The sequence below is a fragment of the Canis lupus genome, chromosome 11, assembly GCF_003254725.2.
Source record: "Canis lupus dingo isolate Sandy chromosome 11, ASM325472v2, whole genome shotgun sequence".
NCBI classification, from domain to species: domain Eukaryota; kingdom Metazoa; phylum Chordata; class Mammalia; order Carnivora; family Canidae; genus Canis; species Canis lupus.
Window position 1 is genome coordinate 20500985 of NC_064253.1, and position 22034 is coordinate 20523018.

The 22034-nt window shown below is 36.2% G+C and overlaps 1 protein-coding gene and 1 long non-coding RNA gene across 5 annotated transcripts in view; one reads left to right on the forward strand and one right to left on the reverse strand.

The window, feature by feature from the left end:
• The window catches only part of AFF4 (ALF transcription elongation factor 4), a 93188-nt gene that overhangs the window by 24464 nt on the left and 46690 nt on the right, over window positions 1–22034 (reverse strand). For all 4 annotated transcript variants that reach the window (XM_049116065.1, XM_025433164.3, XM_025433163.3 and 1 more), the window contains 2 exons: window positions 3883–3919; window positions 2280–2325 (listed from right to left, as the gene is read on the reverse strand). In XM_049116065.1, the coding sequence (XP_048972022.1) occupies window positions 2280–2325; window positions 3883–3919 (83 nt within the window). The remainder of the gene's footprint in view (window positions 1–2279; window positions 2326–3882; window positions 3920–22034) is intronic.
• Window positions 1347–11950, forward strand: LOC112650449 (uncharacterized). Its single transcript, XR_003130183.3, has 3 exons — window positions 1347–1448; window positions 7465–7642; window positions 9088–11950. It is a non-coding gene; the product is annotated as an uncharacterized LOC112650449 (long non-coding RNA).

Below are 22034 nucleotides of genomic sequence, written 5' to 3' on the forward strand. Positions count from 1 at the left end.
TGTAACAGTTTATCATGGCACACCACAGTATTAAATATTTACTAATCATTCTAGAAATAATCATGGTGGCAGCCAAAGATTTAATTAAAAAACAAGGAAAAGAACCAGTACGTCTTACTCTGTCTGGTGTGCTTCACATCCAGAGTAAAAACTGAGAAAGGAGGAAGTGAACATTTCATAAGCTCTCACTTTTCCGTAAGTTAAACATGTAACCATCTTTTCTAATTTAAATAAGTCACCTTCTACAAACTCTTATACTCAGTTATCTCTATTTTTCTCTAATTGTATCCATACCCATTCATTCATAGTAAAACAAATTACCATACTCATACCCAACAGTCCCCTAGAGAGATAAAACTCCTAAAAAGAAGGAAGATAAAATGAAAGTTTCAGCAATTCTCTTTCACTGTTCCTCATGCTCCACAAAGAGATTCATACAACTAAGTGGTTGTGAAAACCAGAACACAAAGTCAAAGCACTGGTTCCTAAATGCCTTGCTTTGAAAGATGACTGCCCTCTGGAGAAGTAATAATTTGGAGTAAGAACCTTATATAAAATAGAAATGAGGGTATCCCTGAGTGGCTTAAGTAGGTTTAGTGCCTGCCTTAGGCCCAGGGCGTTGATCCTGGAGTCCCGGGATCAGGTCCCACATCAGGCTCTCTACATGGAGCCTGCTTTTCCCTCTGCCTGTGTCTCTGCCTCTCTCTCTCTCATAAATAAATAAAATCTTTAAAAAGAAAAATAAGCTCCAGCCTCATCTTCCGTGATCAAAGTTCAAATCAATTAAAAAAAAACACAAATAAATACCATAAACTGATAGTTTCTGAAGTTCATTTTTCAAAGTAAAATTACAGATTTAAATTTTCCTTAAGGCCATAAAATCAACATTAAAATAGAGAACCTGAGTAATGACCCACAAAACACTCCTTGCCTTTTTACAGAAGAGCAAAAATTAATAGAAAAACCACTAGAAAAATGTTTAATTTCTCATTACTAGTAGTTCCATTACCTTTCTTCTTAAAATTTCATGACAGTCTCCAATCAGTGGAAAGGAAATCTTCTTTCACTCCAATAACTACTAATAGTTTCCCCTCAAAGCTTAACCTCAATTTCTAAATCTGACCCCAAAGTCAGATTATCCCCTAAAAGATCACCTTGAAACAAAGTAACCAGATGTTTACAGAATTATGAAAAGTGTTTTAAGGCTGGCCCAATTAAGTGGGACAGAAAAAAAAGAGTTTTCTTTTGGACAGGGCTTAGTGCATCTCTATGACTGATATCCTGTAAGGAAATGTACTTACTCTGAATTCTCTCAGCCCTTGTGATTTAATAATGGCAGCTCAATGAACCTGTTCACACATGTGGATATGTCAAAGTTTTTACCAGACTGTTCAAGGTCCTGCATGCTTTTGTTTCCTCAGCAAACCAAAGTGATTCGCACATATATGGTAGGCTTTTACCAGTTCTTTGCATATGGATAAATATGATAAATATGAATATAATTTTAATTCTTCAGCAGTGAGAGGGACTTCTTGCATTCACATAAGGTCATTCTCACGCAGTTCTCCCTCTGTTCAGCAGAAGAGGTTATCAGTACAGATTGTGGGTTAGAGCTGAGAAGCTAGCACTGTGACCACAATTTCTTCAGAATTTTTATTTTAATCAAGCGAGTCAACATGTGGTCTCAGGAACTGAGGAGCTCATCCCATAAGCTGGAATTTATTATTGTCCAATATATTAGCCTAATTACATTTTGATATATATTCCCGCCCTGTTCCACTTACAGAAGGAGGAAAACTTAAAGAGGGTACAATTATGCTATGCTGACTTAAAATACTATATACAGCAGTTAAATGGAGGGCGTACTAAGAAGAATCCTGTATTTTTGGGTCTTTATTAAAAACAAACTACCAACCTACCTGCAAACACAAATACATCTCTAAGAGATGAGAAAAAACTATAATCTCAGAGGAAGTATAGGCAAACTATGGCCTCCAAGTCAAATATAGACTACTATCTGTTCATAAAGAAGTTTTATGGGAACATAACCACACCCACGGCCTATATTTGCTTTCATACTACCATGGCAGAGCTGACTAGCTGGGAAAAAAACCATCTAAGCCCCTAAAGCCTAAAATAGTTCATTATCTGGCCCTTTACATAAAAGTTTGCCTGCCCCTTCCTTAAAAGATTAAGTACACATATTTAAGTGTGGTGCTAATATGTACACATTACAGATAGACTTTTAGCAAAACAAACTTATTAAGCAATAAACTTACGATTTAGACTGGTGTCCATTTGAAGTTTTAGAAGGATTGTATCTTTCTAGAACAAAAAGAATGCAAAAATTAACAACTACAATATGGCTATATAGATTATAAAATATGTAGCAATATACCCTGGAAGAAATGTAAATCAAAACAATGAGTCAGAATTCTTCCCTCCACCAAATTGGCAACACTACAAAGTCCAATAAATATGAGATATGGGTAGAAACAGGCATGCTCAGAAGCTGTTTGTAGGACTATACATTCATACGATCTTTTTGGCAGGCAATCTGGTAATATTATCCTACTGATACTGGAAATGCACGTATACACTGATGTAAGCAATTATGATGAAAAAAAAATGTTTACCTTACAGGAGTTTCTGGAAAAATACATAAACACACACACACACAGAGACGTTTATCACAGTATGGTTTGTAACAGCAAAAACTGGAAACAAATGTCTATCAGGAGGTACTAAAATTATGGTACATTCATATAATATAACACAACTTTCATGTTAAAAAGAATGAACCAGAATTTTTATACTGATACAGACACAGCTCTAAAATAAATTAAGTGAAGGATGCCTGGGTGGCTTAGTGGTTGAGCACCTGCCTTCAGCTCAGGGTGTAACCCTGGGGTCCTGGGATCGAGTCCCACATGAGGTTCCTTGCAAGCCTGCTTCTCCCTCTGGTTGTACCTCTGCTTCTCTCTCTCTCTGTGTCTCCCATGAATAAATAAATAAAATCTTAAAAAATAAAATAAAGTGGAAAACACAGCAATAAACAGTAAGGGCAGTTTATGATCCCATTTACTATTAGTTATGGGGAGAGGAGGACAGAACTAAAAATGAGACATTCTTAAAACATTTTAAGAGAGAAAATGTATACTTTCTAGCTTATAGCTATTTTCTACATACCAATAATGGCAGGTCACTTTTTCCTACAACTATAGCTTTAAGGCAGAACCAGTGTAAATCTACCTTATTAAAGAAGTTACTACTCTTGGCAAAAAGACCATTTATTTTGTTACAGAGCTATATGGGGGAAGCCTAGACACCTGCAAGGTTCCTGACCTTACCCCCTAGTCTCTGGTGTCTGTTGAGACCACACTTAAATTCTCTAAGGCTATAGTTTCCTTAAGTTCTTCTCAGAAACCAAAAGACAGAAGATGGACAGTGGACTTTCTTCCCAGATCGAAAGGCCTGGGAAAAAGGAATAAATACAGACATAGGAAGAGAAGAGCTACGGAAAGCTACAACCCCTTCTTGCTTATTAGTTTAACTCTCAAAGAACCAACTCTTCACAAAGGAGACAGGAAGACAGAAGAATGGCTCTTGGGTTTAAGAGGGGCCCATCAAACTGAATTTATGAATTCTGAACTATTACTTCAAATATTTAATAAAAATAGTTAATTTTGATTGCTAATGATCTGTAACTCTTCATTTTTTAAGTATATCAAGATTTGGTTTAACTCATTACTAATCAACAGATACTAAAAACTGGGATAAGGTAAGTGAAGGAATTATGAAAGCAATATATCATGTGAGCCTGAGAAATAAATGCTCAATAAAAAGCTTAACTTGAAAACCAAGAGGAAAAGTAATACTCACTTTGTTCTCCAGGGCCAAAACTGGACTGCTGAGATTCCTAAGAAAAAGGGACATAAAATTATACAGTGGCATTAAGAGAAACGTTCATTAGTGACATATGCTTTAAATTAAACTATTCAATTCCAGCTAATTCAATGAAAGATCCTGTTGAGTTCCTAAGAACACATAAAAGAAAAAACAATGGAAGAATTTCACAATCACATTTGCTCAGCCTCAGTAATCATGTGGTCAACAATAAACTTTCCCAAAGCTCATTACAAAAAGCATCAAGCGGGTAGCCCCGGTGGCTCAGCAGTTTAGTGCTGCCTTCAGCCCAGGGCAGGATCCCAGAGACCCGGGATCGAGTCCCACGTCAGGCTTCCTGCATGGAGCCTGCTTCTCCCACTGCCTGTGTCTCTGCCTCTCTATCTCTTTCTCTGTCTCTCATGAATAAATAAAATCTTAAAAAAAAAAAAAAAAAAGCATCAAGCTACCTAATAGTTCCTCTTTATTATTCATTTCTTTCAGCAGCACCCATGGTACTCTTATCCTAATTTAGAGCCCTGGGAAAGCAAATGATTTCAATTTAAGATTCTTGGTCTTAAGAAAATGTTGGTCTTAAGAAAACTCTTTAAAAAAAAAAAAAAAAAGAAAACTCTTGGTCTTAAGAAAACTAAAAATAAATAAATAAAAATGAATGAATGAATGAATAGTGCCTGGGTGGCTCAGTTGATTAAGTGTCTAACTCTTGATTTTGGCTCAGGTCATGATCTCAGGGTCATCAGATAGAGCTCTGTGTTAGGCTCTGCTCTGGGCATGGAGCTTGTTTAAGATTCTCTCTCTTCTGGGCAGCCCCGGTGGCGCAGCGGTTTAGCACTGCCTGCAGCTCGGGGTGTGATCCTGGGGACCTGGGGTCGAGTCCCACATCAGGCTTCCTGCATGGAGCCTGCTTCTCCCTCTGCCTGTGTCTCTGCCTCTCTCTTCGCTCTCTCTGAATGAATAAATAAATAAATCTTAAAAAAAAAAAAAAAGATTCTCTCTCTTCCTCTCTTCCTCTCCTCTGCCTGCCTATCCCCACTCAGCTTGCCGGCATGCTCTCTCTAAAATGAACGAATGAATGAATGAATCAATCAATCAATCAAAATAAAAACCTACACTAGAAAATAGCTGTGCAGCCTATATAGACTCAAAGATACCACTTTCATGAACTAAAAACCTCACATGGTATTCACATGTCATTTTACTACCTTCCTTTTTCCACTCCCAATATCTTATAATTAGCAAATTGAGGAAAAGATTGTCATGTACTTCTTTGTATGCCATGCACTGGTACAGTGTCTAGCACTCAGGAAGCACTAGTAAAAAAGCAAGCCCAAATGTCACTGTCAGTGAAACAAACATGGCTTTCCAAAGTCAACTTTCATGATCACAACACCTGTTTCATACATGTGCAAATTGTGCATTTTTCTAGGTTAAGTCTGTAGTACACAATGTAGTATTAAAATTACACAAACATCCCTAAAAACCCACTTAAAAATAAGCACAATCTTACTTTAATGATAGAATTATCTGTGAAAGAGAAATCCACATACTATGAATTTTTAAATATACAGTTTTGCTGATAACAAAAAAAAAAAAAAAAAAAACACTGTAAACCTACATCTGTGGTCAATTGATTTTCATCAAGTATGAGAAGAGCATCCAACAAATGGTGCTGGGACAACTGAATAGCCATATGTAAAAGAATGAAGTTGGATGCTTACCTCAGACAGTACTAAAAAAATAACTCAAAATGGGTCAAAGACCTAAATGTAAGAGATAAAACTTCAAAAAACTCTTAGAAGAAAACTTAGAGTCAAACCTTAATGACTTGGCAAAGAACTTATACTTATGATACCAAAAGCATAAAACACAAAAGAAACAAACAGATAAAATGGACTTCAGCAAAATTAAGAACTTCTGTGCTTGAAAGGACACCACTGAGAAAGTGAAAAGACAACCCACAGAATGGGAGAAAATATCTGCAAATCATATATCTGATAAGAGACTACTTACTACAATATATAAAGAGCTCTTACGACTCAATGATAAAAAGACAACCCAGTAAAAAATAAGCAAAGGATTTGAATAGGCATTTCTACAAGGAAGATTTACAAATGGTCAATAAGCACATGAAAAGATGTTGTTTGATATCATTTGTCACAGGGAAAATGCAAATCAAACCCATAATGAGATATCATTTCACACCTACTAGGATGATTAGGATCAAAAACACAGATAACAGCAAGTATTGACAAGGATGAAGAGAAAATGAAAGCCTAGTGGGAATATAAAGTGGTGCAGCTAGCTTTGGAAAACATTCTGGAAGTCCCTCAAATAGTTAAACATATAGTTACTGTATGACCTCGTAATTCTACTCCTAGCTATATAGCCAAATGAAAAGAAAACATTATGTCCACACAAAAATTTGTACACAAATGTTTACAGCAGCATTATTCACAATAGCCCAAAGCTCAAAACAACTCAAATGTTCATCAGCTGATGAATGTATAAACAAAACGTGATATATAACCATACATGGAAAAGTATTTGGCCACAAAAAAAAAAAAAAGAAATGAAGTGCTAATGCATGCTACAATGTGGGATAACCTTGAAAACATTGGGCTAAGTGAAAGAATCCAGGTGCAAAAGGCCATTTATGGTTAAGATTCCATTTTTGCAAAAGGTCCAGAAAAAGGAAATCTACAGAAACAAAGAACAGTGGTTTCATAGGGCTGGGAGGGAGACAGAGGGACAGTGGGTAATAGAAGAAGAGGGAGTTTCTCTTTGAGGTGATGAAAATACGCTAAAATTCACTGTTGTGATAGTTCACATACCTATAAATATACTCAAAACCATGTAATTGTACACTTTAAATGGGTGGGAGGCAAGTATGTGGATTGTATTTCAATCAAACTATTTAAAAAACTGCAAATAGAGCAGTGGCCAAGCTCATGCCTGTGAAATGTGTTAAAGATGCAAATAATCTTCTACTTCCTTGAATTGCTAATTATTTTATATTCATTTAGTGGTAAATGGCCTAAAAGTTAATAGCCCAAACTTTCAATTAATCTCAGACCCCTTTTCCTCACACTTCTGACAAAAGTCAGTTTGCTGGTCTCCAAATGCTAGTGGATCTGTCTCCAAAACATCTACTAATGCAACACCATCTCCTTTCCACCTACACTGCAAAGACTTTTCTGGTCCTCACATTAAAAAAAAAAAAAAAAAAAAAAAAAGATTTTATTTATTTAATTGAGAGAAAGAGAGCACAAGCAGGGCAGAGGGAGAGGGAGAAGCAGATTCCCCAATGAGCAGGAAGCCAGCGATGGGGCTGGATCCCAGGATCCTGGGACCATGACCCAAGCCAAAGCCACCCAGGCACCCCATCCTCATTTTTTTAAATCTACATAGGCCATCTAGTGGGTGTGTCTTTCTGGCTCTAATCTTTCTCCTTCACTCAACCATAGCCTCTAATTAATCTTTCTAAAGCCCAAATCCTAGTATGAGTTACCACTACTCTTTTTTCATAAAGCCTTCAATGGCTCTTTTTGTTTTTCCTAGGGATGAAACTCAAACTCTTTACATGTTATCCATTCATATATCTAAGAACTGGAAAAAAAGAATAATAAGCAAAAACAGACAAGGGCCTTGTAACTCATGGAACTTAACACTCATCTGAATAATGTCAATGACTATCTCTGCAACTATTCATGCACATAAAGGTAAAATGGTAATTGTGGTAAGTACACAATGAAAGGCAATACATACAGTATATTATATAAGAGCTTATAATTGTGTGTACGTGAGCATGTGAGTGAATGTGTGAGTTTAGAGCAAGAGAGGGAGAGACAGACAGATCTAGCCAGGAAGATGAACAAAGGCTTCCCTGAGCAAGTACCATTCATGTTAAGACCTGAAGTGTAGGTAGGAAGTAAACTGGGAAAGTGTTCAGGGTACAGAGAACAGCACGTGTAAAGCCAGAAAAGATAGGAGCACAACTAGTATATAAAGGACCGAAAGGCAGTCCATGAGAGGAAAAGGTACAGGAGGAAGGGTAGTGAGAAATGAGACTCAAGACTAAAAAGGCTAGATCCTATAGCATGCAGACTTTAGAGATTACATTAAAGAATCTTTATATATATATACACACAACCACATCTATTTAGTAAAACTGGGGACTTGTGGGAGGGACAGAGAGGAAGGGGGGTTAAGGGGAAGGTTTAACTCATTTTCACATAAGGTAACATGTCACAAAGCAACCAGTGCTTCTATGTTAGTGTAAAAAATCTGAACTTCTGGAACATTTGGGTAGCTCACTTGTTTGAGCATTTGACTCTTGATTTCAGCTCAGGTCATGATCTCAGAGTTCTGGGATGGAGCTCTGCTTGAGATTCTTTCCCTCTTCCTCTCTCTTCCCTCTGCCCCTCCCCCCCACTCCCTGACTCATGGGTGTGTGAGTGCGCATGGGCATGTCCCCTCTCTCAAATAAATAAATAAAATCTTTAAAAAAGATATGAACTTCTATATTACTGTAAAAAAGATTCAAGAGTACTATTACTATGTAGATTCTCCATGGGAAAAAGAGGAGGGTGGAGGATAAATTATTTACATTATACTTGAGAGTTTATATTGTCTCTGTTATCTTTATCTTTCTTTGAGAGATGCACAAAGTAGTAGCTCTTCAAATGTTTTATAACTGGAAAAGAATCTAACAAAAATCACAAATTGAGATTATTAGAAGCACCTGCACTTTCATCGACCTCTATATAGCTAATTTTATACAATGAATGATTTATTCTAGTATTTGTTTCTTGAATCTTCAGCTACGTTTTCTAAAACTGCCTCAAAAGTGGTTCCAGACAAAGAAATGCATTTTAATATATTCTCTCTTTACTAGATTTTACTCATTTTTCACTAGAGCAGAAAGACCAAGTTTTTGGACAAAGATATAGAACACTGGGAGAAATCTCAAAATAGGTTTTTAATACAACTTACTAAACTTAAATGTTAAAGGACTGAATTGAATTATCACACAACTCAAAATACCAGTGACTATGAATCATGATGCCCTCATAATTTTGTTAGTATCTCGAGGTACATTATACACTAAAAGCAAGGCTAATGACATATATGCACATTCAAACTACTGTTGATAATCTGGATATTTTCTTTTTTTTTTTTTAGCTTAGGGCATCCTTGTTTCTACTTTGTACAGTGACAGATAAAGAGCTCATACCAGAAGAAGAAAAATCTCAGCTCTGTCATTTTCTTGATTGCTTAGAAATGCATTTTAGTGTTATTTTCCACTGGGTAGTTTCACTGCAGGTCTATCTTTTAAACCATTTGCACATTTAGTGAAGATTAGCTGAATTAAAACCAGTTAAAATAATCTGCAAATCATCTTAACCAAGCCCGTTTAAAACTGTGATATGCTGGAGCCAGTAAGAGCAAATCAATGAGAACAATCAACTATCAACTTTTCCATAATGAGAAGACCTAACCTTCTCTTGCAATACTTCAGAAATAAAATGTGACCAGCTGCCACTCAGATCAAGACAAGCAATACTACTTGGATTTTTTTTCTGAGACTGAAAAATAGAGAATTTGAGAACTGAAAAATAATAAAGTTTCATCCTGTTCCCCCACCACCACCCTCAATCTCTAATACACACAACACTGGAGTATATGCTTTCCACTTTGGAGATCACTGACTTACCATAGTAGTGAGAATAAAGACGGAGAAAAATGAATAGAATTAAAGCACATTCAAGGAGGTAAGATCATTAGGACTTGGTGACAGTTTATTGGGTATGAAAGAGAGGTAAGTACTAAAGATAATTCCAACAAGGTTTTCCTAGCTTCACTAAGACAGGGAACAGTAAAAGACAATTATGTTTGTCTTCTCATGCTTTTGGTTGGGAGCTAGCAGGGAGAATCACAAATTTTCCCTGGAAGATGTCTCAAAGGACTTGAAACTCAACATCTAAGAACTGTCAACTATGCAGCTGGATATATGTATCTGGAATTAAGATAAAAAATTTTATTAAGATAAAAATTTGTGGAACACATTAAGTAAAGAGGAATAGGATACAAAGGACAAAACAATCTAGGTCTAAGCATGGTATGTATAACTACGCATCCACATAAACAGTAATATGTAATTTTTTCATTCTTTTGTATTATTTTATTTCCACAACCAATGTTGGGCAGACTGAAGCAAAACACATTTCATTTGTATTCTATTATAGCATTGAGCACAATGCCTAGAAAAGTTACATTGGTAGAGGCAAAGATAGAGGAGAAAAAGGAAAAGTCAGAGAAGCAAAGTAACTCTGGATGAGCAACGTATAGTGGAAGACAAGGAAGAAATAGGTTAAAATAGTATTTAATGCTCATGAGAAGCCAAATGAAGATAAAAAATGAAAAACATTAATTGGATTTACAAAATGTGGTCATAATGAAAATCCTTATGGTGAGGTATCAGGGGTAAAAAGCAAGATCAACCAGACTAGATTGAGGAGTGTCTGAGGAAAGAATAACAAAGAGCAATGAGGAACTACTCTTTCAGGAAGTTTAACTCTAGGGAGGAGGACTGGCTAGAGAATCACATGGAATAGTGGGATCTATTTCTTTGTATGTATGTATGATGGTGTTTGTAAATTGGACAGATCAAGGATGTTTAAGTCAATGGCATGGATTCACCAAACCAGCTCTCCAAACATACTCCTAAACTCAATTTCTCACTCACCACAAGCCATATGTGAACTGATCTTTCAGATCTGCTAATGAGTGTGAAATCTTCCTATTGTGCTCCTTATTTTCCCATGTGCTTCTAGCATCTTATAGTTCTTCTAAGCCCAGTTGGTATCATCATCTTAGGATGCCATCTCCAAATTCCCTACGTATCAAAATTTATTCCCTTCTCCGTCCTCTCAGTGGACTTCGTTCATATGGTTGGCACACCCAGAGAATAAATACCTATTAAAGCTTTGTATAAAGCCATGAACTATATTCACACACAAAGGTATATTCACTGAAAGTCAGAGTGAGATGGGGTATAAAAAAGCAAAACCCAACTTGTAAAAGCAACCCAATCAAAGTAATGATCACTAAGTAGCTAACTGATGTATTTCAGAAAAACCAAAAATCTAACCACATTACTTGAGTATTTATATCCAAATTCAGTAAACAAACATTTACTGAACAGCTATATGCGCCAGTAACTATTCTAGGCATTGGCACATACTATCCTAATTGTTTTTTAAAATACCAATCTTAGTTAGAATAGGGGTAACATCCAAATGACTTAATGCTATACCTCTGAAGCACCTAGAACACGGCCAGTTGTTGTTTCAAACATACACTGAATATGTGCAAGGGCAGTTAAAAGCTTTAGTAGGCTTCAAACTGTCACTGGAAAATCTACCAACCTATCTCCCAACTATACCCACCTAATCTGCTTTCCCTCTATGACAGAAAATGACTTAACTGTGCTCTATTCTAAAGTCAATATTCTCTACTTGAGCACTGAATCTCAACTTCTCTTTTGGAGATTTCCTAAAGTTACCCTCTGTTTTTCCCATGTATCATTTGTTTTTCTTTTTTACTAAAACATCATGATCAACATATATACATATTACAGATGTATGTATATATGGTAAAATATTCTTATCTTATGAAAATACTCACCTGACAACATCACTATACCCTTCTTGGCACCATCACATTTCTCTGTTCCCTTTTACAGACAATGCCTCAAAAGAAAATCTTCGTTTACATGTTCACCGTCTCCAGTATCTTTTGTGCCTCTGCAATCATTCTTTGGCCCTCAGCTTTCTAATTAAAAGTGTATCATCAATAAAGAATACATTGTTAAATATGATACCTGGAACATATTAAGAACTTATTAAGTAAATGTTTGACAAATAACTATCAAATTAATAGAGATGAAAGCCATAATGCCAGAGATCAAAAATATGCTAAATGGGATTAACAGCGGATTAGACACTGCAGAAGCAAAGATTACCAAAAGAGAAGATGTAACAGACTACCCTCAAATGAAACAAAAGATAAAAGACTGAAAAAATTGAACAGTTATGAACTTCAAGAGGCCTAATATACATGTAATTGGAGCCCCAAAAGTAAAGGAGAAAAGGGAAAGAGGGAATACAGAAAATTCTCTTGAGAAAATAATATGAAACATTTTTCCCAAATGTGATAATAACTATAAAACCAAAGTTCTAAGAAACTAAAAATAATTCCAAGCACAAAAAAGATGAAAAGAACCACACCAAGACACATAAAAACCAAACAGCTTAAAATCAGTGACAGAGACAAAAAGAATCTTAAAAGCAGCCAGAAGGAAAAAAGACACATTATATACAGAGAAGGAAAAAAAGGACAATAAATTATGTATCAGACACAACGCAAGCCAGAAGATAGTGGACAACATCTTTAACCTAGAACTCTATTTCTAGTAAAAAAAATATCTTAAGAAAAAAGGTCAAGTAAAAGTTTCAGACACACAAAAGCAGGAAGCATTCATCACAAGCAGACAAGTATTAAAAGATACGTTAAAAAGAAGTCCTCCAGGTAGAAGGAAAACACATCAATCAGAAATCTGGATGAACACAAAAAAATAAAGAGCCAAAGAAATGGTAATTATATTAAGAAAAACAAAATCTCTCTTCCCTTATTATTTAAATCTCTTCAAAATATAATAGACTGTTTAAATGAAAAACAGTACAAACACTGTGGGGTTTATAACTTAAATGTATGAAACAATAGAACAGATGCTGGGAAGAGAGAAACAGTGCAATGTTGAAAATTCTTTTTTTTTTTTTTAATAGCATTTTTTTTTTAATTTTTATTTATTTATGATAGTCACAGAGAGAGAGAGAGAGAGAGAGAGAGAGAGAGGCAGAGACTCAGGCAGAGGGAGAAGCAGGCTCCATGCACCGGGAGCCCGATGTGGGATTCGATCCCGGGTCTCCAGGATCGCGCCCTGGGCCAAAGGCAGGCGCCAAACCGCTGCGCCACCCAGGGATCCCAAAATTCTTATATAACAGAAAGGCATGGTATATTACTTGAAGAAGGACTTTGACAAAGACATATTCTATAAGACTTGGAGCAAACATAAAATAAAACAGTTAAATTTAATAAGCCAAAACTATAATGCAAATATAAAAAATACTCAATCCAAAAGAAAGCTAAAGAGGGGGAGGACAGATAGGACAAGTAGATATCAAAAGGTAAGATGGTAGATTTAAACCCAGGCACATCAATAACCACATTAAATGTAAATAGCCTACATATACGCCCCAAATAAATAAATGCCCCAATAAAAGAGCAGAGTATCAGGCTGGATTTTTTTTTTAAAAGGCAAATGCCACTTAAAAGAAATGTATTTTAAATGAACATAGATAAGTTAAAAATAAAGAATGGAAAAAGGTATTCAATATATACACTAATCAAAAGAAAGCTAGGCTGGTTATATTAATATCAGAAAAAGTAAATTTTATAGTAAAGATTATCATCAGGATTAAAAGGATCATTTTCAGAACAGTAAAGTTCTTGATTCATCTAGAACTAATAACAATCCCAAATGTTTATGCACCTTAAAAAAAGAACGCCTAGAACTATGAAGAAATGAATAATTCAAAATCATAAATTCAAAATAATTGGCTATTAACTATAATTCTCAATTGATAGAACAAGTAGAATTAAAATGAGTAGAAACATAGAAGACTAATACTATAAACCAACTTGATCTAACCAACACTTACAAAATACTCCACTTACCAAACAGTAAAATACATATTCAAGTGTATACAAAACTTTTACCCCCCCCCAAAAAAAAAACAATATTATGGATCATGAAATAAGCTGTAATAAATGTAAAAAGATTCAAGTAACCCAAAGAACATTCTCTGACCACAATGGAATTAAGCCACAAGTGACAAAATATACTCGGTAATAGAAAATAGGTGGAAAATCTCCTAATATCTGAAAACTTAATGATACTCCAAAACAATCCTCAGAATATAGAAGAAATCAGAAAGTACGTTGAACTGAATAAAAAAGAGAACACATTTCAGAATTTGTGGTATGCAAATAAAACATTTACTAAGAGGAAAATTCATTGCACTAATAGCTTGTATGAGAAAGTAAGAAAGATCTCAAATCAATGACCTTAGCTTCCTCTAGACTTTTTTTTTTAGGGCAGCCTGGGTGGCTCAGAGGTTTAGCACCACCTTCAGCCCAGGGCGTGATCCTGGAGACCTGGGATCCAGTGAGTCCTACGTCAGGCTCCCTACATGGAGCCTGCTCCTCCCTCTGCCTGTGTCTCTGCCTCTCTCTCTCTCTCTCTCTGTGTCTCTCAAGAATAAATAAATAAAATCTTAAAAAAAAAAAAAAGACTTTTTTTTTTTAAAGAAGTGTAAATTAAACCACATGAAAGCAGAATAAGAAAATAATAAAGATGACAATGGAAATCAATGCAATAAAACTGAAAAACAATGATGGAACAAAAGCAGTTTTTTAGAAGAGCAAGAAAATTGGAAAACTTCAAGGGGTGCCTGGGTGGTTCAGATGGTTAAGTGTCCAATTCCTGATTTCGGCTCAGTCATGGGAAAGGGGATCAGGCTCTGTTTTCATTGTGGGGTAGTCTGCTTGAGATTCTCTCCCTCTCCCTCTGCCCCTTCCCTATCCCCCTCTTTAAAAATAAATAAATAAACTTAAAAAAAAAAAAAAGAAATACACGATCAACTGCAATTGCTAGGGCAATTCCATACAGAGACAAGCTTCCTTTTTTTAAGAGGTGGGGGTGAGGGTCAAAGGAAGAGGGAGATAAGTTCAAGCAGGGTCCACACCCAGCACAGAGCCCATAAGAGGGAGGGGAGGTGTTAAACTCAAGACCCTGAGATCATGACCTGAGCTGGAAATCAAGAGTCTGACACTTAACTGACTAGGCCACCCACGAGCCTCCAGAAACAAGCTTTTTAAACAAATGATGATGGAAATGGGTATATTACACAAAAATTTAAACTGACCATATCGTGCCACCATATATAAAAATTACCTTAAAATGGATCATGGACCTAAATGTAAAGCCTAATACTATAAAAATAAAAACAAACAAAACAAAACAAAAACACAAGAGACTGTGGCAAAATTTCTTATACACCAAAAATATGATCTGTAAACAAACTGATGAATTAGACTTCATCAATATTAGCAACTTCTCCTCTTCCAAAGATAAAGCTAAGACAATGAAAAGGGAAGCTACTTACTGGGGGCAAAATGTATAAATCCTGTATCCAATAATGGACCTGCCTCCTGAAAATATAAACTCTCAAGCTCAATAAAAAGAGGACAACAATCCAGTAAGAGATGGGCAAAAGATTTTAAACAGTGCACCAAAGAAGATACACAAATGACAAGTACATAAAAAGGTGTTCAACCTTATCTGTCATAGAGAAATGCCAATCAAAACCAAATGAAGCACTCTTATGCAACTGCTAAAAGGCCTAAAATTTAAAAAGACTAACGATACCAAACACTTGTAATATGTGATTCAACTGAAACTCTCATCACTAGTAGGAATATAAAATGGTTCAATCACTTTGGAAAACTATATGAGAGTTTCTTAAAAGTTAAATGTACATTCACTCTATACTTGAAGGTATTTACTGATGAAAAATAAAAGCATGTGCCCATACAAAGACTTGTATACAAATATTCACAGTAGCTTTATTTTTTAACTACAAACCAGAAATAGCCCAAATGTCCATCAGTAGTTAAACAGGTAAACTAACTCTGGTATAATTATGAAACCAAATACTACTTAGCAATAAGAAAGAATGATTTAAACATTTGATAAGATGAATGAATCTTAAAACAATTGTGCTGAGGGGCACCTGGGTGGCTCAGTCAGTTGAGCATCTGCCTTTGACTCAAGTCATGACCTCAGGATCCTGGGATCCAGCCCCACACGGGGCTCCTTGCTCAGAGGGAAGTCGGCTTCTGTCCTTCTCTCTCTCCCTCTGCCCCTCCCCAACTCATGCTTGCTTGCGCTCTAATAAACAGTAATCGTGCTGAGTGAAAGAAACCAACCAAAAAGAGTACATGTATAATCATTCTATTTAGTTTTTGAATTGTACATGTTTAGTGACAGAAATCAAATTAGTGGTTGCCTAGGGATGGGAAGGGCAGAGATTACAAGGAAGAGAACATTACAAAGTATCAAGGAATATTTGGGGTATACCAACAAGAGGAAGGATTAAAAAATATGAATATTTCAAAAGACACAGAAAAAGCATGTGACAAAGTACAACATCCATCCATCCATCCACGATAAAAACCCTCAATAGAGCAGGCTTAGAGGAAACATACCTCAACATAAAGGCCATATTATGAAAACCCCACAGCAAACATCATCCTCAATGGGGAAATACTGAAAGCTTTTCCCTTAAGATCAGGAACAAGACAAGTCCACTCTTACCATAGTACTAGAAGTCCTAGCCACAGCAATCAGGAAAGAAGAAAGAAAAGAAAGAAAGAGAGAGAGAGAAAAAAATATTCAAACTGGTAAGGAAGAAGTCAAAATTTCACTATTTGTGGATGACATTCCATATACAGAAAACTGTAAAGACTGCACCAAATAACTACTAGGATTAATAAATGAATTCAGTAAGACTGCAGGATACAAAGTCAACATACAGAAATCTGTTGCATTTTTATACACTAATAACAAAGTAGAAGGAAAAATTAAGAAAACAATCTCATTTACAGTTGCACCAAAAAATAATAAAATACCTAGTAATAAATTGTTTAAAAAAGATTTTATTTATTTATTCATGAGAGTCACAGAGAGGGAGAGAGGCAGAGACACAGGCAGAGGGAGAAGCAGGCTCCGTGCAGGGAGCCTAATGTGGGACTCGATCCCAGATCCCCAGGATCAGGTCCTGGGCCAAAGGCAGATGTTCAACCGTTGAGCCACCCAGGCATCCCCCTAGTAATAAATTTAATCAAAGAGGTAAAGATCTGTACTAGGAAAACTACAAAACGCTAATGAAAGAAATTGAAGAAAACACCAACAAATGGAAAGATAATCCATGCTCATGGATTAATACAAATATTGTTAAAATGTCTATACTATTCAAAGCAATCTAGATTTAACACAATCCTTATCAAAATACCAATAGCATTTTTCACAGAACTAGAACAGATAAGCTGAAATTTGTAAGGAACTACAAAAGCCCCTGAATAGCAATTTTTTTTTAAAAAAAAGATTTTATTTATTTATTCATGACAGACAGAGAGAGAGAGAGAAGCAGAGAGACAGGCAGAGGGAGAAGCAGGCTCCATGCAGGGAGCCTGACGTGGGACTCGATCCCGGGTCTCCAGGCTGAAGGTGGCGGCGTTAAGCCGCTGAGCCACCCGGGCTGCCCCTTGAATAGTAATCTTAAAAAAGAATAAAACTGGCGGTATCAAAATCCCATATTTCAAGATATACTACACAAAGCTATAGTAATCAAAACAGCATGGCACTGGCAAAAAGACACACTGATCACATAGATCAATGGAACAGAATAGAGAACCCAGAAATAAACCCATGATTATACAGTCAATTAATTTACAACAAAAAGTGCAAGAATATGCAATGGGGTGGGGGACGCCTGGGTGACTCAGCCAGTTGAGTGTGCAAATCTCTTGGTTTCAGGTCATGATCTCATGAGTTGGGACCAACATCTGGCTCTGTGCTCAGCAGGGAGTCTGCTTAAGAGTGGCTCCATCTGCCCCTCCCTCCACTCATGCAAAAGTTTTCTCTCTCTTGGGATCCCTGGGTGGCGCAGTGGTTTAGCGCCTGCCTTTGGCCCAGGGCGCGATCCTGGAGACCCAGGATCGAATCCCACGTCGGGCTCCCGGTGCATGGAGCCTGCTTCTCCCTCTGCCTGTGTCTCTGCCTCTCTCTCTCACTGTGTGCCTATCATAAATAAATAATAAAAAAAATTAAAAAAAAAAAGTTTTCTCTCTCTAGAATAAATAAATAAATCTGAAAAGAAAGAAAAGAAAAAAAAGAAAAGAAAAGAAAAGAAAAGAAAGAGAAGAGAAGAGAAGAGAAGAGAAGAGAAGAGAAGAGAAGAGAAGAGAAGAGAAGAGAAGAGAAGAGGAAGCCCAGGTGGCTCAGTGGTTTAGCACCACCTTCAGCCCAGGATATGATCCTGGCGACCTGGGATCGAGTCCCACATCGGGCTCCCTGTGTAGAGCCTGCTTTTCCCTCTGCTTGTGTCTCTGCCTCTCTCTTTCTCTCTGTCTCTCATGAATAAATAAATAAAATCTGTTAAAAAAAAAAAGAAAAGAAAAGAAAAAAAAAGACAATCTCATCAACAAATGATGTGGGAAAAACCAGACAGCTACATGTGAAAGAATGAAACTGGACCACTTTCACACCATTTTTATTTTTATTTTATACACAAAAACCAACTCAAAATGGATTAAAAGCCCTAAATGTGAGACTTGAAACCATAAAAATCCTACAAGAGTGTACAGGCAATAATTTCTCTGACAGTGGCTATAGTAACATTTTTCCAAGTATGTAAAAATAAACTATTAGGACTATTTCAAAATAAAAGGCTTTTACATAGCAAGGAAAACAATAAAACAAAAAGACAGCCTACTGAATGGGAGAAAATATATGCAAATGATATATCCAGTAAGGGTTAGTATCCAAAATATATAAACAACTTATACAACATAACACCAAAAAATAAATTTAAAAAAATGGACAAAAGACAAGAACATGTATTTCTTCAAAGAAGACATACAGTTGGCTCACAGACACATGAAAAGATGTTCAACATCACTCATGAGAGAAATGCAAATCAAAACCACAATGAGATCTTACCTCAAACCTGTCAGAATGGCTAAAATAAAAAATACAAGACACAACAAGCACTGCTGGCAAATGTGGAGGAAAAAGTAACCCTTGTGCACTGCTGCTGGGAATGCAAACTGGTGCAGTCACTCTAGAAAACAGTGTGGAGGTTTCTCAAAAAATTAAAAATAGAACTATTCTATGATCCAATAATCACACTACTGGGTATTTACCCAAAGAATATGAAACTACCTGTTCAAAAAGATAATAAGCACCCCTATATGTACTGTAGCATTATTTGCAATTGCCAAATTATGGAAGCAACCCAAGTGTCCATCAATAGATGCAGGGATGAAGATGTAGTGTATGTATGTGTGTGTGTATATATATACACACACACACATATATACATACATATGCATATATACACATATATGTAAAATAGTTGTAGTGACACACGTAATATATACATATAATGGAACATTACTCAGCTATACAAAAGAATAAAATCTTGCTATCTGCAACATGGATGTGTCTAGAAAGTATAATGCTAAATGAAACAAGTCAGTCTGAGAAAGACAAAGTACCATATGATTTCACTTAAATGTAGAATTTAAGAAAACAAATAAACAAAAAAAGGAGACAAAAAACCGAGACTCTGAAATCTAGAGAACAAACAGATGGCTACCAGAAGAGAGGTGGGGGGAATGGGTTAAATGGTGAAAGCATTTAATAGTACACTTATCATGATGACCAATGAGTAATGTACAGAATTGTTTAATCACTATACAGTACACCTGAAACTAATACAGCACTATACTAATTATAGAGGAATTAATTTTTTACAAAATTTCAAGATTTTATTTATCTGAGAGAGAGAGAGAGAAAGAGAAAGAGCACAAGCAGGGGTCAGGGCAGAGGGACAAAGAGATCCCCACTGAGAAGGAAGCCCGACAGAGGGCTCAATCCCAGGATGCCGAGATCATGACCTGAGCCAAAGTCAGATGCTTAAGGGACTGAGCCACCTAGGTACCCATCCCCCCAAAAAAATTTTTAAGAGAAATATTTGGAGTAATTGATATGTTAATTGTACTGTCATAATGGGTTTACACATAAGTCAAAATATCAAATTTAAAACATGTTCTGTTTATTGAATATAATACTCAATAAAGCTACTTAAAATAATATACTTGATAGTTTATTTTTTTTCTTTTAAAGATTTTATTTATTTATTCATGAGAGACACAGAGAGAGAGAGAGAGGCAGAGACAGAGGCAGAGGGTGAAGCAGGCTCCATGCAGGGAGCCTGATGTGGGACTCGATCCCGGGTCTCCAGGATCATACCCTGGGCTGAAGGCGGCGCTAAACCACTTAGCCACCAGGACTGCCCGATAGTTTGTTTTTTTAAGGATTTTATTTATTCATGAGAGACACAGAAAGAGAGAGGCAAAGACATAGGGAGAGGGAGAAGCAGGCTCCATGCAGGGAGCCTGATGTGGGACTTGATCCTGGAACTCCAGGATTGCGACCAGAGCCAAAGGCAGATGCTCAACCATTGAGCCACCCAGGCGTCCCTACTTGATTGTTTAAAATGTAAGGGATAATAATGTATTGTGCGGTTTATAACATACAGACAGCAACATGTATGATAAAAGCAGAAAAAATAAAAAGGAAATGAAGTTAAACTGTTACAATTAACCTGTATGCGAAATGATGTATTAAAGTAATCGTACTATGTGATGCTGTAAACCCTAGAGCGGGCACACAGACACACACACACACACCTGGAGAACTCATACTTCCCTATTTCAAAATTCACTACAAAGCTATAGTACTCCTGACAGTGTAGTAATGCCATAAGGCCAGATACATCGGTGAAAAAGAACTCAGAGTACACAAAATACCCCTCACATTTATGGTCAATTTATTTTCCACAAAGGTACCAAGGAGATTCAATGGGATATCACAACCACAATGGTAAACCATGTCACACCCACTGAAACAGCTATAGTCAAAAAGAAGGGTAACTACTCAGCCAGGATTTGAAGAAACTGGAGCTCGCATACACTACTGATGGGAATATAAAATGGAACAACTACTTTGGAAAATTATCAGACAGTTCCTCAAAAGATTAAACACAGTTACTATATGACCCAGCAATTCCACCCCTAGGTGGAATAACCAAGAGAACTAAAAATCTACATCTACACACTAATGTTTACAGCAGCAATTTTCATGATAGTCCCAAACTATATAAGGGAAAGAAGGAGAACTGAGTGGGAAAAATTAGAGAGGGAGACAAGCCATGAGAGACTCCTAACTCTGGGAAACAAAAAAAGGGTGGCAGAAGGGGAGGCGGGTGGGGGGATGGGATAACTGGGTGATGGGCACTGAGAAGGGCACTTGATGGGGTGAGCACTGGGTCTTAAATTCTATGTTGGAAAATTGAATTTAAATTTTTAAAATGTAACAAAAAAAAATAGCCCCAAACTGAAAACAACCCAAATGTCAATCAACTGCTAAACATAAACAAAATGTGATATATCCATACGATGGAATATATTTAGCCATAATATGGAACAACATCGTGCTAGTGCTTTGCCCAGTGGCAGTTTCAGAACCAATGAGGTTTATCCGAGGTGCGATTATTGCTAATTAAAAACATCATGCTAAAAAAAATAAAAAATAAAAATAAAATAAAATAAAAACATCATGCTAGATGTAAAAGACCCAGTCACAAAAGACCACATATTGTCTAATTTGATTTATATGAAATGTTCAGAATAGACAAATAAATAGAGATATAATGTAGATTAGTGATGGCTTTAGGGCCAGGGTAGGGGGCTGGAGGACATAAAAAAGTGACTGCTAAATAGTATAGGGTTTCTTTTTGTGGTGATAAAATGTTCTAAAATATTTGTGGTGATGATTACACAACTATGAAAATACTAAAAACCAGTTAACTGTACATTTTAAGTTACTGAACTATATGGTGTATTATACCTCAGTAAAACTGTTACCTAAAAAAAATTATGAATGGACTTGCATTCATAAGCCAGAACTATGAACTTATGCTCAAAGTCTTCTAATGAACTCAAGCTTTAATTTTGCAATTAAAAAAAGATGTATACCTATTAAATAATTCAAGGTAGGATATTAAAAATAATTATTTTAATCTGAAACAATCTCAAGAAAGGGAACAAAGAAAGAATTGTTGAGACAAAGAGAAAACAAACAGCAAATGGTATATTTA